General features: G+C 41.3%; 1 protein-coding gene across 2 annotated transcripts in view; it reads right to left on the bottom strand.

The window, feature by feature from the left end:
* Positions 1-3,957: 3,957 nt before the first annotated feature.
* Positions 3,958-18,428, bottom strand: part of CA5B (carbonic anhydrase 5B) — a 55,864-nt gene continuing 41,393 nt past the window's right edge. For both annotated transcript variants that reach the window (XM_045994684.1, XM_045994683.1), the window contains exons 4-8: positions 14,979-15,097; positions 13,256-13,351; positions 12,351-12,413; positions 11,221-11,376; positions 3,958-6,163 (exon numbers count right to left, since the gene is read on the bottom strand). In XM_045994684.1, the coding sequence (XP_045850640.1) occupies positions 5,984-6,163; positions 11,221-11,376; positions 12,351-12,413; positions 13,256-13,351; positions 14,979-15,097 (614 nt within the window). In that variant the 3' untranslated portion in view covers positions 3,958-5,983. The remainder of the gene's footprint in view (positions 6,164-11,220; positions 11,377-12,350; positions 12,414-13,255; positions 13,352-14,978; positions 15,098-18,428) is intronic.

Below are 18,428 nucleotides of genomic sequence, written 5' to 3'. Positions count from 1 at the left end.
CAGACAACGTAGTTGACTTAACAGTCCACTGGGGATTCAGGGAGAACTTTCTGATGCCTGAGTTTTGCAGGAAGGTAGCCTTTACTCAGGTGGAGAAGGGTGAGATTCCCAGGTGGGAATGGTAACTGGAATAAGAAGTGGCATCGGCCAGAATTTTGGCAATCGAATTTAAAGGGAAGTTCCAGAGTATCAAGGATCACAGCAGTAGAGACGGGCTAGGTCTGGGTTATGTAAAACGGGCCGAGTAAACCATGCCAAGAGGTTCTAATTATGTTCTGCGGCAACAGGGAACCATCAAAAAGCTTTTAAGTTGAGGTTTGTTATCATATTTGTGTTTTAGGTAAATTACTCCGGTTTGCAATATAAAGGACGGAACTGAATATCACTGTCTAGATGAGCACTTAAACTGGAGCAGTGAGAGTAGGATTGAGAAAGTAAAATCAGCCCTGCTAATAATCAGACTGTGGTGTACATATACAAGGGCAGAGACAAGACCAGGAAAAAAAAAAAAAAAGAAAGAAAGAAAAGAAAAGCTTCTCTTAAGGACATGCTGCAGCTGCAAAATGATGAGCAATCGCCATCTTTTGAGGAAGACCTCAAAAGACCTGGCCTAGCTTTGTTCCTCTTTCCTCCAAATCAAAATCACTGAGCTACCCAACTACTAAACTGGCCCTGCTTCTCCTAGTCCATCCTGGGAATCATTCAGCAAACACCCCAAACTGCATAAAGCCTTGCCCTATTCCCTCTTGCAGAGACACTTGGAATAATACATCTCCCAGTTGACCTTGCCCAGCTCAGTGCATCAGTAATTAGTGTCATAAGCTCTGGAGTGGGACAGATGGGGAAACTCAAGCCGTGGCTCTCTGATCTTGAGTAAATTCCTTAGTGTCTAGTCCTGTTTTCTCATCTGTAGAAATTGAGGTAGAGATAATAGCTCCCAAGTGCACGCTGTATGTTGGCAAAGTGCCCGACAATAGTGTTTCTGACATGTTAGCTGTTGTATCATCATCGTTGATGTGAAAACTCCCCTACCTCCTCAAGAGTGGGTTGGTACTTGACCCGCATGTATGCTCTTAGCACAAGTATTTTGCCTCTGTAACACCTATCACACTATATTATACTTCATTGCCTTCACAAAGCTGCTGCTTACAATAAACTTTAAATTCCTTGAAGGTGGAGACTTAATTACAGCCCCTGACCAGAGAATGCCTTGAGTGGCCAAAAATGTAGCTGTACAAATCACCAATTTTGCTGGTACCTGTGACCAGGAAAATCACTGAGAATCATTGAGAATGGCTACTATTGTGAAAGTGTCACTGTTTGGGTTGCTGTAACATTTCTCATGAGTTAGACCAGACTTTCCTGTCAGGACAATAAGTAAGAATGTCTTCTAGGATGGGCACCTGGGTCATTCGGTTGAGTGTGCAACTCTTGATTTTGCTCTGCACTCAGTGGGGAGCCTGCTTGGGATTTTCTCCCTCTGCCCCTCCCCGCTGCTTACACATGAACTTTCTCTCTCCAAAATAAGTAAGTAAATCTAAAAAAAAAAAAAAAAATGCCTTCTAGGAAGATGTTCCTAATTAAAAAAGGATACAGATTTAGATTTTATTTTATTATGATTTACAAATGAAGGTAAATCTCCTTTTATAGGCGTTAGACATTTATCCTCTACAATTAACTACTGAATTCATTTTCCTGAACAAGATTGAATTGCTCAAATTAACTTCTAAGTTATTCTAAAAGCCAATTTCATCTCAAATTATAGCTACTCTCATTTGAACTCAATAAATCATTAGATGAAAATAAAGTATGTAAAAAATCTAATGCAAAGATACATTGTACGATGATATCCTAATAAATAGAACAAAGTAATCTTTATTCTGCAACATAATATTTTTCTTGGTTCCTGACATATATACATCATCTACTTACTCTCAGGTAAGTACATTTTAGTTTACCCTCCCTCTATGAGAAAATGCCTAAATTTTCATTTTACATCATCAGCAGAAACTAGAAAATAAAACGACCAAAGAATGATCTATAAATGTATCCTACATTTATTGCAAGCATAATGGGAGAGGAAGAAAAAAAAATGTCTATTCTCTAAAAGCCAAACTAGGACTCTTTGAATTAATTTGGATTTTTTTCTTGCTCTAGTAGGACTATGGTAATAGATTCATTGAATGGTCAGTGCAGAAATTCTCAGGAAAGAACATTTCATTTCTTACCTACCATTAATTTCAGAATTAGTCACCAGGTTTATTCCGGGACATACAGTGGGGTCTCAAATCCTCTCCCACCATCATTGCTATAGCAAGGGCTTTATATATTTTCCAGATTACAGTTATTAGCTAAGATAGCAAAATAAAATACTTAATGTATATTCATATGAAAAGTACATTCAAATCTATATTTACACAACTGATTAAAAGAGGAAAGAACTGGGGTGCCTGGGTGGCTCAGTCCGTTGGGTGTCTGCCTTCAGCTCAGTTCATGATCCTGGGGTCCTGGGATGGAGCACCATGTCAGGTTCCCTGTCCAGCAGGTAGTCTGCTTCTCCCTCTCCTTCTGTCACCCCCAAACTCTTGCTCTCTGTTGCTCTCTCTCAAATAAATAAAAGCTTAAAAAAAAAAAAAGGAAAGAACTATGCAGTGATAGTATTTCTTACTTGATTCTTTTGTCTGGTGATAAGGACTCAGCAACACAACGAGCATTTCTGAAGAGTGGTTGAACTCAAAAAGCAGGAACCAGAATGTACATAGGGATGACAAGTGTCTTAATCTGTTTGGGCTGCCATAACAATGAACCATAGACTGGGGAGCTTACAAACAACAATAATTTATTTCTCACAGATCTGGAGTCTGGAAGTCCAAGATCAAGGTGCCAGCAGAGTCAGCATCTGGTGAGAACTTCCTTACTGGCTCATTGGTGGCCATCTTCTTGCTGTGTCCTCACGTGGCGGAAGAAGTGAGAGAGCTCTCTGGGGTTTATTTTATTAGAGCCCTAACCCAATCATGAGACATCACCCCTATGACCTAATCATCTCCCAAAGGTCCCACCTCCTAATACCATCACACTGGGGATTAGATTTCAACATACAAATGGGGGGGGGGGTAAACATTCAGTTTCGAACAAGAACGCACTACTATTTACATGTAAAGTAGCCAGTATTACTTAGATGCCCTCATTATATGGTTAAAATTAGAGCCTATTTGCTTAAATAAACTATCTCCATTTTTTTTAAAGATTTTATTTATTTATTTGACAGACAGAGATCAGAAGCAGGCAGAGAAGCAGGCAGAGAGAGAGAAGGGGAAGCAGACTCCCTGCTGAGCAGAGAGCCCGATGCCGGGCTAGATCCCAGAACCCTGGGACCATGACCCGAGCTGAAGGCAGAGGCTTTAACTCACTGAGCCACCCAGGCGCCCCAACTATCTCCATTTTTGATCAATAACATATTATGGGAAAGAATTTACCCAATAAAGTTGAGTTAAAAAGACAATAAAACATTAAGTAGAACAGGTATCAAGTAAATAATGTTGGTTCTTCTAGTGACAGAGAAAAATACCTAAAGTGATTACAGTAGTGTAATTTTGCTAATAACGCACCAAAAGAAATGCTTCCCCCAGGGAGCAAGGGAAAGCCATCTTCCCCAGTTTTTTTGACGTGGATGCCTGCTTTTAGAATAGCCAACCTTACCCTAACCCATGTAGCTCTGGAAAGGAGAAAAGGACTGGTGGCTTGCCCTATTGGTGATGTCCTCAGATTGTGTACCGATCTGACAGAAAAAGGTGAGCGGAGAAGGGGGTGGTTTTTGTTTTCCTGCTTTTCTAATAAATGTCTTGGGAGTTTTCCAGTCACTTTCTGATCTACTTGATAAAGGATGTCTCACTAATATGGCAGAAATTGTACATATCTTTTAAAAATAGGAAGAAACAGTCATTCAACAAATATTAATATTGTAAAGAAAGGGTTTTATTATAGTATTTAATGAAGATGAGCAGCAATGGTAATACAAAATTCTTTCTCAAGCCCGCTGACAGACCTCAAGCCCATCTTCCCCCTTCAAGTTTAGGAAGGTACAAGTGAAGCACTTTTGGAGGCACAGAAGACAAAAAGTTTCTTGTTGGGGTGTCTCAGTACCCCCCAGAATCTGTAGCACCCCTTTGGAGGTCATATGACAGGGGGTAGAAAGCACACCTCCCCAAGGCAGTTTCCATAACCTCTCTGGAGAAGGTGACCAAGAATTTATCATGCAAACCAGGACACGGTTGAGAGTGAGAGAGTGCTGTTAATAATCACACCAGAACACCAGCTGCCAGTAAATCACGAGTGGCAAACTGGGACACACCCAATAAATACATCTTTGTAGCTCTAAGATTTAAGGACAAATCAGGCCTTGGTACATGGGCTCTTACTCCAATCTGGAAGACTCACTGCAAGAGAATTTTGCACGAGGAACTTGTGAGAGGCCTAGGAGGGAAGCCCATGTGCGCTGGAAAATGTGTATCTTTTGTGTTTACCCTTTTAAAATAACTATGGTTTGAGCAGATCAATTACATACATTTAACATAAACCTCCCCCCCATTTATCTTAAGAATTTTATTCATTTTCTAGATGTGCACTCTAGAAGCAAATGCCTTTACCAACCTCCCTTTTTAAAGAACAGATAACCCCCCAAACTTACACAGATAACTCCAACCTTTTTTTCTTCCTACTGAAGGTATTATTTATTTTTAATTGTGGTAGAACACACATAAAATTAACCAGCTTAACCTTTTCCAGTGTACAGTTCAGTAGTGTTAAGTCTACTTATCCAACCTTACCTTGCAGATCAGATGATTAGCATAGTAATGAAAGAAATGCTACTAGTAAATGCAATATGAGTTTGAACACAGGCTTACAGGCAGCTAGAAACATTCCAAGATATTTACAAGCAAAGGCAACAATGGCATGGCTTCCTCAGAATATGCAGAATTCTCTAGACTTTAGCCTGTTAAGTTTCTCTCCTTATTACTGTAGCAAAAGTCTTCTAAACCACTGTGTAAATTGGAAACATGAGGCATAGAACCTCAACTAATAAAATAAAGTTCAGAGAGTTTTCAAGGGAAATCAAGATAGTCCTGTCATTGTGGGAAATATTATATTTTATGAAACCACGTACAGACAATGCAAAATAACACTATAAACTATAAGCTGTTATATTACTCATCTTTTGAAAAAGATTTCTGTAAATATTCATGAAAGAATTTTAAATTCTAGGCACTTCAAGCATTTTCTTTAAAATGTTCTGCATATGCTTTTATGTGATCAAGTTTTGAACTAATATATCTAATCTTCAGAAGTACAAAAGGATTCCCAGTTAGAAGTAAATTCTTGTCTTCTTTGAACTACAAAATACTTTTTGTATATCATAAATTGATACTAAGTAAGCATATCATGTACTAGGAACAACTAAAGATCTGGGCAAATATACTCATTGCGAAGGCCTCAGAAAAGAATATATATTCATGTTTTGAAATAAAATATACCGAAAACGATGGCCTGTGTTCAGCAAGCCAGGAAGTACCAGTGTGGGCCCTAGGGCTGTTTCTCAAAGGCCTGCCTCTGGATAGTCAGTGTCTGCCTTTCTAGTTGTTACATATTTTGGTTACCATCCCTACTTATAACTCTACAGAACTACTAACTAATAAACATAAAAAGGCAGTGCAGAAATATCAGATGTAAAAAGACATTACAATTACCCAACAGGTTACTGTAGGAAACTCCCATCTCTTGCTGCTAGTTCAGCGTTAAATGTCATTATCAATCAAATGAAGAACAATTCACCAAAGAGCCTTCCTCAAAGACTGATGGAGCACTGCCACACCAAGAAATGCACATCTGCAATTATTATTAAATGTAGTTGTTTAGAATAGTCCAGTTAGCAATATTTAAAAAGCTAGTATTTATTAAAGCAAAGCACTGCCTGGAGATGGACTTCTTAGGGGATCACTTGGCTAGTTGACGGCTGGGGTTTCGCTTGTATATTCAGTACATAATCATGACGGAAGGAAGAGCGGACAGTGCGATTCATTAGGGGCTGAAGGGGGCGGAAATTGTCCACCATTCTTTTCTCTTTCTCCCCCTCGGAAGTGAAAAGCAGGGTCCGAAACTGCTCAAGCTAGAAACAGAAGTACGAAGCGTAAATAATTTCAATAGAGCAACAGATGCACTTTCATTTTTACAATTCTGAAACATTCTTCCAGAACTAGACACGGTACAACCTCTCTCTGGGTAGGAATGCCTTTCACTGCTGAACGGGGAATCAGATGTGTGGGGAGGAGTGGCAGGACGTGATAAAGACAATGCGGTACTTGGAATCCGAAGACTGGGGGCCAAAGGCCCGGTCCCCCACATACTGGCTATTTGCCAAGGACGAGTTATTTCATCTTTGATTCTAGGAACCTCATCTTTATTTTTTTAAAGATTCTATTTATATGTTTGACAGAGAGAGAGAGTGCAAACACAAGTAAGGGGGAGCAGCAGAGGGTGAGGGAGAAGCAGGCTCCCCGGCAAGCAGGGAGCCTGATATGGGGCTCGACCCCAGGACCCTGGGATCATGACCTGAGCCGAAAGCAGAGGCTTAACCGACTGAGCCACCCAGGCGCCCCTAGGAACTTCATCTTGAAATGGGCAAAATAACTAGCCTACAGGATAACACAGGGAAGGCCTGATGCATATATTAACAATGCCGAAAATGTTCGAATATAACTAAATCATTAACATAAACAATGCATTCTTCATTGCTCACTGTACCTGGGCATTGTGGGGAAGGCAGTGCATGGAGTTATCTTTTTAACAGGCAGTGGGATGCCGCCTGCCATCACTGTCGGAAAGAATTTTCTATGATGGTAGAAATGTCCTTTGCATGACTCATTACGGTAGCCACTAACCACATATGGATTCTGAGCGCTTTAAATGCGGCCAGTACAACTAAGGAACTGAATTTTTCTGTATTTATTTATTTCTAATATTTTAAAGTTTATTTATTCTTTAGTAACCTCTACACCCATCATGGGGTTTGAGCTCACAACCCCGAGATCAAGAGTTGCATGTTCTGCTGACTAAGCCAGCAAGGCACCCTGTAACTGAATTTTTAATTTTTATTTTAATGTATTTATATTTAAATTTAAATGGCCACATGGGGCTAGTGGCTAATGGACTGGACAGTGCAGCTCAGTACAAAAGGAGCTGCCCCAAGTCAAGGCTTGTTCTTTAACATGGCAATAGCATCATTCGCCCCCTGGCTTTCGGAGCAGCCATATTCTGGAACAGTTGACTTCAAGCCAGCCATAAGATATTGTCACAACACTTCTCGTCACTCAATCCCGCACACTGCAGCTATGGAGAGGACCACCTGGGGCACAGTATGCAAGCATGGGAAGATCTGTTTGGAACAAAGACTTCAGGTCAAGGAGAGCTGCCGAGGCAGGACTGTGACCAGAAGCAAGTGCCAAAGGGACTATACTTGCAAATTACTTATCTACCCTTGTAAATCAAGAACATGTCCAGAAGTTAAGATTTATTTTTATTCAGCTAACCGCAAAAGATTAGAAATAGCTCAAGTGTCAATAATAAGTTACATTAGATCTATAAAATGGACTAGTACATAGCCATTAAAAACGGTATCAAAGATATTGCTTATTACCTATAAAATGTCCCACATATCACTGAGTGAAAAGAGGAACAAAATGGGGCACCTGGGTGGCTTAGTTGTTAAGCATCAGCCTTCGGCTCAGGTCATTAACCCAGGGTCCTGGGATCGAGCCCCACATTGGGCTCCCTGCTTGGCGGGGAGCCTGCTTCTCCCTCTCCCACTCCCCCTGCTTGTGTTCCCTCTCTCGCTGTGTCTGTCTCTGTCAAATAAATAAATAAAATCTTAAAAAAAAAAAAGAAAGAGGAACAAAATGGTAGGTACACAATGATTCCATTTGGTTTGAGAAACTTATGTATATTTATACAGATAAAAGACCAAAGAATTTATATGTCTCTGTAAAGATAAAAAAACAAGAAGGATTTACCCAATGACTGACACTGATTATAGGTGACTGAATTGTAGATGACAACTAACATTGTTTTCCTGACTGAATTTTCTGTGTTGAGATTTCATTAGAAAACTACCCACATGGGCCACTAACCCTCTGATTGATTGATTTTACTGATTTATTTTTCAGTGTTATGTCAATTTTAAATATGAAGGATAGACACAGACTAAATGTATAGGCCAGCAAGACCAGGCTTATGGACAGTTAAGCTCTCTCTGTTTTGTCATTTGTTTTTGGTGGTTTTCATCACACACATTAAGAAAAATAAGTTACATGGTCTAACTTACTAGTTGCTTTCTTTAGGACTTCTTGGTTTTGGTATATAGTTAGAAAAGCTTCCTCCATTTGGAAGTATAAAAAGATTTCTCTGTGTTTATCCTCGCACTTTTATGGTGGTGTTTTTAACATTTAATACATCCGGAATATAGTCCTGTGCGAGGTCTGAATGGTGGATCTAACTTTTCTCCCTCCAATGTCTGCCCCGTTGTCGCCCAACAGCATTTACTGAAGAATCCCATTGTTTCCCCCCAGTGAGATGAGATGCTATCTTTATCGCAAACTAAATTCTCATATGTACTTGGCCTATTCTGAACTTAACATTTTCTCCCCTCCAGTGGTCTCTTTACTTTTGTGCCAGTACCACACTATTTCATTATTGAGGCTTTATAATTTTGTGGATCTAATCATCTCTCATTTTTTCTTTCAGAATTTTCCCGGGCTATTTATGCTGTTTGTTTTGCTGTGTGATTTTCGAAGTAGCACATCTATCTAAAAATCCCATTGGCACAGTAAATGGACCACATCAAATTTAGGGAGAATAAACAATTAATGGAGTATAACAACTGAAAGACAGTTGACATCAAAGGTGTTTTTATGCTGTCTTCTGATTCAATAGCGTAGTATGAATTTTATGAATTCTTTTGGGATCTTCAGGGATGTTTTAAGATTATACGTTAAATTTTCTTCTTATGCTTACTCCAAGCCATTTTATATTTTTGTTTCCATTATAAATAGTTTTCATTCTTTTATTATAACTTTATATCATTACATCCTTTAACTGATTATGATTTGTATATGTTAAATGTATTGATTTTTATAAATTAATATTATACTCCACTAATTACTGAGCTACCTCATTTTTGAAGTAGTTTTTTAATGTTTCTTTAGTTTGCTTTTTCTTTTTTTGGTCTAATTGTATTGGCTACTTCAGGAATGTAATATAAAATTGTATATTGTAATAATCTTTCTCTATTAGGCATACTATTTATTTTTGAACTGAGAGCAATCCCTTTTATCGAGTTAGGGAAATCTCCATTCGTTTCTATGTTATTTAAAATTTTAAGAAACTAAGGGACCCCTGGGTGGCACAGTGGATTGAGCATCCAATTCTTGGTTTTGGCTCAGGTCATGATCTTAGGGTCATGGGTTCAAGCCCTGTTTCAGGCTTCAAGTGCGAACCTCAGTGAGGAGTCTGCTGAAATTTTTCTCACTCTCCCTCTGCCCCTCCCTATGTGCTCTCTCTCTTTATCTCCCCCTCTCTCTCAAATAATGAACCTGGGGCACCTGGGTGACTCGGTCGGTTAAGCCTCTGCCTTCAGCTAGGGTCATGATCCCAGAGTTCTGGGATCGAGCCCCACATCGGGCCCTCTGCTCAGTGGAGAGCCTGCTTCTCCCTCTCCCTCTGCCTATGGCTCTGCCTACTCATGCTTGTGTGCACGCTCTCTCTCTCTCTATCAAATAAATAAATAAATATTTTTTAAAACAAAATAAAATAAATAAACCTTAAAAAATTTTTAAAACTGAATAGTGAATTTTGCTAATGCCTTTTAACAATATATAGAAATGGTTATATGATTATTCTATATAGAATCACTGATATGATGGATTATATTAATATCATTCCTAATAATGAACCATCCTTACTTTGCTGGAATATGAATTACTAAGTCAAAGTGTATTATTTCTTCTAATGTACTGCTAGCTTGTTTCTCATACATTATTTTTCCTTTTTTTAAAATATATTCTTCCGAGGGGCACCTGGGTGGCACAGTCAGTTAAGCACTAACTCTTGGTTTCAGCTCAGGGTCATGAGATCTAGCCCCACGTCAGGCCCCATGCTGGGAATAGAGTTTTCTTAAGATTCTATCTTCCCTAGGGCGCCTGGGTGGCTCAGTGGGTTAAAGCCTCTGCCTTCGGCTCAGGTCATGATCTCAGGGTCCTGGGATCGAGCCCCGCATTGGGCTCTCTGCTCAGAGGGGAGCTTGCTTCCCTTCCTGCCTCTCTGCCTGTTTGTGATCTCTGTCTGTCAAACAAATAAATAAAATCTTAAAAAAAAAAAAAAAGGATTCTCTCTCACTCTTCCTCTGCCCCTCCTGCTCGTGATTTAGTTCCTCTCTCTCCCTCTCTAAAATAAATAGATAAATCTTAAAAAACAGAAAATATAATCTTCAATCGTTAGCTTATCTTTATTTTTTGGTCCAATATTTGATGGACGTGGTATCTGTTATCCTGGCTTCATATAAAAAAGACTTTAGAAGCTTTTGCTCTTGTAAAAATGCTTTGTAATTAATAAAAAGTCCATAAAGCAAGCATTTACAAGTATTACTGTAGTTTAGTTAAATTGTGAATTAAACAGGATTTTGTACATTGACATAGTAGTCATCACTTAAACTTACTTTTTAAAGAGAAAATAAGTTCAAAATAACTGACTTAGAATTTCTGGACAGACATTGTGGGATTCTGTCTTAATCCTGAGGTTCCAGAGCAAAATTTCCTTAAGGATTTTAAAGGGTTTTGAGTATATCCATTTCCAGCCTTCATTCTTCCTTTTAAAAGGGTCTCGTGTATATAGAGATTTATTGTTATATATAAAATACACAATGCATAAGACATAATACGTCATTGTCAAATATGAAAGTAAAAAGCTTACGCTTCCTAAATTTTAACTCTTCTCTCTAGTTGATTTGAAGCATTCCCTAATTTATATCCAAATTTTAAGATAAGATGTTAGCACATTTTAATACAAATATAAAGCATTACAAGATCTTAACAACCAATACCTAAGTTGGAGCCCAGCCTTGCTTTAAAGGGGCAGGCTAGCATTTCCTCAGGAAGAAATGTGGAAAGAACATACCTGATCGTGATCAACCTCTACGGGCTGCTTCTTAATGATCCAGGTGACGGACTCAGAGAGTGGGGGGGTAGTCAGGGACCCCGAGTAGGTCCAGTAATCTGGGCAGGCAGGCATCAGGCAGGAAGGATCAAATGACCCAAATTCCACAAGGGTGTCCTGGCCAAGAGAAGAGATCACCAAGTCATCATTTTGTGGCGAAAAGCACTCAGAAATCAGAGGACGGGGTGATGAGTCTAGGGGAGTCTAGGGACTAGCAGCGGTCTGGAGGATCTCTGGGCACTTTGGGACCGACTCACGCCCCTGCCTTGTTCCTGTCATTAACTAGGTAGTTCTGCTCATCCTCCCTGGGAACGGGAACGAGGCACGACGTACTGCCTCCCTCCATTCTAGTGAGTTTACTGCAGGTGCTCTCCTCTCAACTCTTTGGGAGGCATCAGGCAGTAAGTAGCTGGTGCATGAACAAGGAGACTTCCCTTTTTCAAGAAAAACCGACAGAATTCTCCTTTCTAAAACGCAATGCAAATTTGGGGGAGCCAAGTTCCTGGACTAAAAGGGGGAGACAGGGAGGGAAGGGAAAAGAGGCAGATGGACAGGGAGGGAGAGGGAAGGAGGCAGTGGGGAGAGAGACTGAGGTGGGGAGGAGAGGGGTAGAGAGAGAGAGAGAAGTGGACCTCCAGGGAACGGCCCCTTCGGGACTCTGAATCACCAACAGTTAGTCTGGGGCCAGGACAAAGGTGTCCATTCTGAAGGATGTGGCTAATTGTTCTGTACAGCCGGCCACGCCACGTTTCTGTCCAACTCTTCTCTGCTTCCCGCCTGCGGGACCGGAGGTTGAGTCAGCAGGGCTGCTCTGGCTGTTTCCACAGGGACTCAGAAGGAGCAGAGGAGGGGACAGCACTGGGTTCCCGACTCCCTGAGGGCCAGGGCAGGGCAGCAAAACCAAAGCGGTGAGCATGCACCCACAGAATCCCTTCCGGCCCCTGCAAGGTGTCCCAGGGCCGGAGGCGCTGTCAACACACGCGTGTTGAGTGGCAAGTGCTCTTCCGGGGCAAGTCGCCAAGTGCCGTGTGTCTCTGCTCTGAGATTACACGAAACAGGCATTTCAAGTGACCTGAGAAAGACAGTATTACCTTATGCTTGATCGATGGCAAAGTATCCACCAATTTCTGTAGCTCTTTGTGATGTTTGCCTAGCTAAAGAAGCAGCAATGAGAAAATATTAAAAACCATGGACATCTGACTTTTGCCATGGTGACACGATGTGAATGAAAATGAGCCACCTGGTAATTACCTAAAAACAAACCAATCACACGACTTAAACTACACTTAAACTGGTAGTTTAGATCACTATAAGCATCACTGAATTCAATTAGACACAGAACAAGTGAGCAGGCTGTTTGGGGACAAGGTCCTAGTGCCTGCGGTGGGGAACGGGCTCCTGCTCCCTTTAAATATCAATCCTTGTGTCGCAATCTGAATTAATTACAATTAAAAATTGTTCCACTTGGGGCGCCTGGGTGGCTCAGTGGGTTAAGCCTCTGCCTTCGGCTCAGGTCATGATCTCAGGGTCCTGGGATCGAGCCCCGCATCGGGCTCTCTGCTCCGCGGGGAGCCTGCTTCTCTCTCTCTCTCTCTCTCTGCCTGACTCACTGCCTACTTGTGATCTCTATCAAATAAATCAATAAATAATCTTTAAAAAAAAATTGTTCCACCAAGTAGCCACATTTCAAGAGCTCATTTGCCACATGTGGCTTGGGACTACTCTACTGGGCTGCATTTTTATACCATTTGAAATATATTTAGAGCAGTCTTCTATTTAGCTGCCGTTCATTTTTTTTTCCTTCTTGCTTGCTTTCTTAAGGCGAAGTGTTGCTGACACACAATGATGCGTTAGTTTCAGGTGTACAACAGAGTGATTCCACAAGCCAACCATTGTTTCTTTTTAATCCCAATACACTTAGATGTTCATATTACAATGTTGTATCTTTTCATCTTAGGATAAAACACGTCATTTAAAGTTGGTCGGACTTTCTCACCTTTAAAAACACTCCGATCACAGCCAAACCATGTTCTTCCAGTGCTGCGTCCTCAAAGTTTTCAAACCTGACTGCATTCCAATGCACCAAGTGCAGCTGAAACACCGTTAAAAGCTGGTTTGCCACATAACCGCATAGGATTGCTCCAAAACAAACAGCCTTACTCAACACAACATTTTAACATGTTTCCTCACCCAAAGTAAAGCCGCTGAGAAAAGCATACAGCAGTCTGGTGCAAAAGGAGATAGAAATGAGTAGGAAGAACCGCATGCAGGAGCAGCAATTACTATTACTTTTTTTAGGGGCACCTGGGTGGCTCAGTGGGTTAAGCCTCTGCCTTCGGCTCAGGTCATGGTCCCAGGGTCCTGGGATGGAGCCCCGTGTTGGGCTCCCTGCTCAGTGGGGAGCCTGCTTCACCTTCTGCCTCTGCCTCTGCCTTCGGCCTGCTTGTTCTCTTGTTCTCTCTCAAAACAAATAAATTGTTCTTTAAAAATACTACTTTTTAAGGGTGCCTGGGTAGCTCAGTGGGTTAGGGCCTCTGACTTCAGCTCAGGTCATGATCTCAGGGTCCTGGGATTGAGCCCGCATCAGGCTCTCTGCTCAGCAGGGAGCCTGCTTCCCCCTCCCCCTCTGCCTGCCTCTCTGCCTACTTGTGATCTCTCTCTCTGTTAAATAAATAAAATAAAATCTTTTAAAAAAATACTACTTTTTAAAAAAAGATTTATTTATTTTGGGGGAAAGGCTGGGGGGGAGAGAGACTTTCAAGCAGCCTCCATGCCGAGAGTAGAACCTGATGCAGGGCTCGATCCCAGGACCCTGAGACCATGACCTGGGCTAAAATCAAGAGTCAGCCACTCCACTGACTGAGCCACCCAGGTGCCCTAATATTACCTGTGAATAGAGGGATTTGGAGAAAAAAAAGAGAAATACAACAAGGTGAGTACATTTCAGTGAGGGAGCAACGAATGTCCATTCCCATACTGATTTGCATGAAACCATCACATCCAAAATCCACTTGCGTCCTCAGGAGAGATTTTTATATTGAGAGAAATAGATTCTCTCCATGGGAATTAGACAAGAGTTAAGTCAAATTTCTTTGAGGGATAACGACTTAAAATGTGTTTCTTTTAAAGGTAACATCTAAAGGTAAATTAGGGGAAAATCTCTAAGAAATTCTACTTCCTTATGCCTTCCCTAGACTTCCCTACAAATTATTTCTTGTCCACCGTTCACAAAAGCATCTTCACCCCGCCTCCCAAGTAGATCCTCAAGGTCATGTTTCGCTTGTTCCTCTCCTCTCCTGAAGTAGACCCTGCCTCCAAGTCCTGTTGCCTTTATTTCAGAAATGCCTGTTAAATTTTGCTCTTTTCCTCTATTTCTATCACCGCAGCCTTCATCGAGGCTCCCACCAATTCTCACTTGGGTCAATTCAACCTGGAGGCCCTGTACTGTGGCCTGGGTTATAACTTCAGGCTATAATTTGAGCCGAGCTTCGAATTCCGAAGGATTCTCTTTTAGGATCTTACGGTTCATTTCTGCTCTATTATTTGAGATGAGATCATGTTTACATGTATAAACAGGGAGTAATCACAGATGCTTAAGAGAGCGCGTTAGCATTTATAGGACCTCCCCCAGCCCCCCCGATTCTTCCTGTGGCTGTCTTAGAAATACAGCACTGTCCCCCCACTCACAGTTGTCACTGCTCCCAAGCTGTTCAACATACCTCTGCTGGGTAACATTTGCTGTCCACGGTGTGCTCGGAGCCCCAGGCATCAATGGCCCCCCAGTGAAAATGGAATTGCTTTAACCGGTAGTTGTGCTCCAGGGGTCCTCCCTCGATCACTGAAATGGCACATCCGACAATTCAGGGGACAGTTTTTCACACCATGGAAGAACGTGGAGGAAAGGCCAGAGCTTTGGATGGACCTTTTACATGAACTGTCGTAAGCGGAGCCCACTCAAAAATTAGACACAAGTGCACAGAAACTTGACTCCCATGCAGTCAGTTCAAGTGTAAGGGCGTGACCTGTGCTCTGAAAGACACTGAGATTTAACAACACTCCAAGCTACCTACAACTGTTAAAGGCCAATTTTTGACTTATTTTTATATTCTATATTTACTGTGCCCACTTTTTTTTTTTAACGGGAACATGAAATAAGTTTCAGGGTTTTATTATCAAAGTCTTGCAAAACAATTTTAGAAACTGTACACCAACATGGGACAGACTGTAGCCTACCTTAGTTTTCAAGGCACAAACGTGAAGCTTGAAACTCCTGCGAGAAGTTGTTAGTTGCCTAACTATGTTGCATTTCACAAGGGACTACTATGTGCATTAGACTATGTAAAAGTAACACAAATGTTTTGTTTTTCTACTTGAGGTCAAATAAAAAGAACATTATGAAGTAGATCTGTAATATTTTAAAAGATGTGACGGTCCACTTAAAATGTACTACCCCCTTTGTCCAACACTGGGATGAAACCAAATTAATAAAAGAGTGGAACACTGAAAATCAGGACAAGAGATCACTTTCTTTCACAGATGGACTCAGGAGAGGCAGATAGCTTTCTCTGAGGTAGAGGTGAGATAAATGATTTCAGGGGAAAAATTCCCAAACGCCTTAATGAAAAAGTATATGACTCTACTTCAAAATATGCTACTCACCACCACCGAGAGTTTCATTTGAGATCTTGTTTCTGTAATTAAAGCCTCGTCAGCCATCAGAAAGAGTGAGTGCACAGATAATCTTTCAAAGTTAAACAAAAGCCACAAAAATTTAGGCACAAGGCTTAAAGGACTATCGATTTCAAATGTTCATTTTCAGATGTAACTGTAAGAAGGCTAATTTGTCATGTCAGCAAACAAGACCACAAGTAGATCCATCACGTCGGAGGACTTTAATGACAATTAGGATATTCCTGCCACAGTTAACATGCAATCAGTGCATTCCCTATATGGCTCTTTTATTGCAATGAATCAAATTCTAGAAATACTATAAGCGCACGTACTTAATAAAGGAGAGCACATAACAGAAACAGTCCAGGCCGGCTGTGGATGCAAGCCACTTTTCGTGTTTGTTACGGAGCAGCAGCAGGAGTCCAGCTGCTTGCTTACCCAATCAGATCTCACCATGTCAAGAACTGGTCACTCCTGTATGGCTTTCCACAAGCTTTGGGCTGTAAATAACTAATGTCAATATCAGGAGCTCTGGAACCATCTGTAACCCGGAGATGTATCCACGTGGGTTTGAGAAGAACAAATAGAGCATTAAGAAGTCACACGAAGGCACCGCGCTGCTGTGTGCATGCGGGAGGCTCCCCATGGAGGCCACATGCGGCCACTCACCTCCATGCCTTCTTCACGATGCTCGTCTCCATTCACGCCGATTCTCTTAGTGAGTCACCAGTTCCCTTTTCCACACAACAGTCTTTTGTTTTAGGGGAACTTGGTTCTCTTGGTTTCTCCTCTTGTTTCTCTTTCTCGCTGTCCTCCCCTTGTTCCTCTTCATCGTAATCCTGTGTAACTTTCACATCTATGTCACTCTCTGATTGTCTTTCCCGATGATCCATTTCCCTATTTTCCTTTTCTTCTTGCTTGTTGATTATTCTCTTTCATCTCTGCTTTTTTCTTTGCTTTTATCTTTCTTCTCATTTTTATGCCTCCTAGGGGATGGTGAACGAGAGAGTTTTCTCTTTTTAGGAGATCTTGGGCCACTCCTACTTCGTCCTTGTCCCTCTGTGCTTGAGCTTCTGGAATGTCTGTCTGTGCTATACAACTTTTTGGTGGTATTTTGGAACGTTCCTTCTCTTTATCTTCTTTCTTTTTGCACTGGTTTTGATGTGCTCCTTGGCCTTCTACCTCTCTCTCTGGAATGAAATCTTCTCTGTCTTGGACTTTTGGATCACTGCCTACTCCTTGACCTAGAATGTGATCTTCTCGAACTGCTTCTTGATTGCCTCTGCCTAGAAGATATGGGAGCCCTCCTCTTCTTAGAATATGATCTTGACCTTGAGTTACCGTGACTGCTTTTTAAATGTGCAATAAAATACAAATTTCTCTTACCATATTTATCCAATCCAGTTTCATAAAATGGAAATGTGGAAACAAAAGATGCTCTCTTTCTTTTTTAATGCACTGGTACTTTTTTTTTTTCTTAAGTAAACTACACTCATCGTGGGGCTTGAACTCACAACCCTGAGATCAAGAGTCACATGCTCTGTTGACTGAGCCAGCCAGGTGCCCCTTGTTTTTCAATTTTGGAAGAAAAATATTCAGATAAAACGAGATTTTAAAATCACCCTTCCTCAGACTTTGGGTCGTGCTGGTATTTTTTTCCCTTGAGTTTGCTAACACATATTAATGAGTTCCTCTTTTCCTCCATTTAATCCAACCCTGGTGATGTCTGTCCATGGTTAAACCAACACGACAGCACAAAACCCACCCATCTCATCCATCTTAGCGATCTTTTGCATCTCTTGCATCACTAGTTGAATTTTATGTACGACTACAGCAACCCCAAGGACCAAACACATTGGATATGTCATGCAGTGGTTGGCTATGTATCTTACTGCCTTTTGAAAATATTTCACATAATTTCTTCTTTAAAAAAAGTTTTTGAAAGAGGTGAGCAAAGACACCAATGAGAACTTCTCTTTGAGGGACAGGGGAGGTGCAGAGAATAATACCACCCGATTCACTAAATGACGAGGAGGATGGTACTAAAACATACCGAAATAAAAGTAAAATCATCTTCCAAAAACTTGTTTTTCTATGCCAGCTCCATACTGTGAGCTTGATTTTGGCAGATATTCAATCTAATGTGTTCAATGAAACTCCAGTTCTCGTGCCAAGTGAAGTGAGCAAGGTGAGAGGGGAAGGCCTTCTCTCCTATCCGCAGAAAAACACTGGCCACATACCCTGGACCCTGACGGTGTGCCTCCTCCCAAGATAGTGAGCAAGGCAGAGAGGAGATGTCAGCAATGGGTGGCTGCAGGGGGGAAGGCAGCAGAACTGGTCTCCAGGTGTGTTTTGATTCCCCCACACAATACGAATACATTTTAAAGTTCATTGCCAACGTTGAAAGCTATTCAATTTCATATAAAAATCCACATTTGCCATTAGACAAAGAGATGCCCCGCCCATGCTGGGCACACGGTCCCGCCAGGCAACAACAG

The sequence above is a fragment of the Meles meles genome, chromosome X, assembly GCF_922984935.1.
Source record: "Meles meles chromosome X, mMelMel3.1 paternal haplotype, whole genome shotgun sequence".
Classification (NCBI taxonomy): Eukaryota; Metazoa; Chordata; class Mammalia; order Carnivora; family Mustelidae; genus Meles; species Meles meles.
This window is presented reverse-complemented; position numbering and strand designations above follow the sequence as displayed.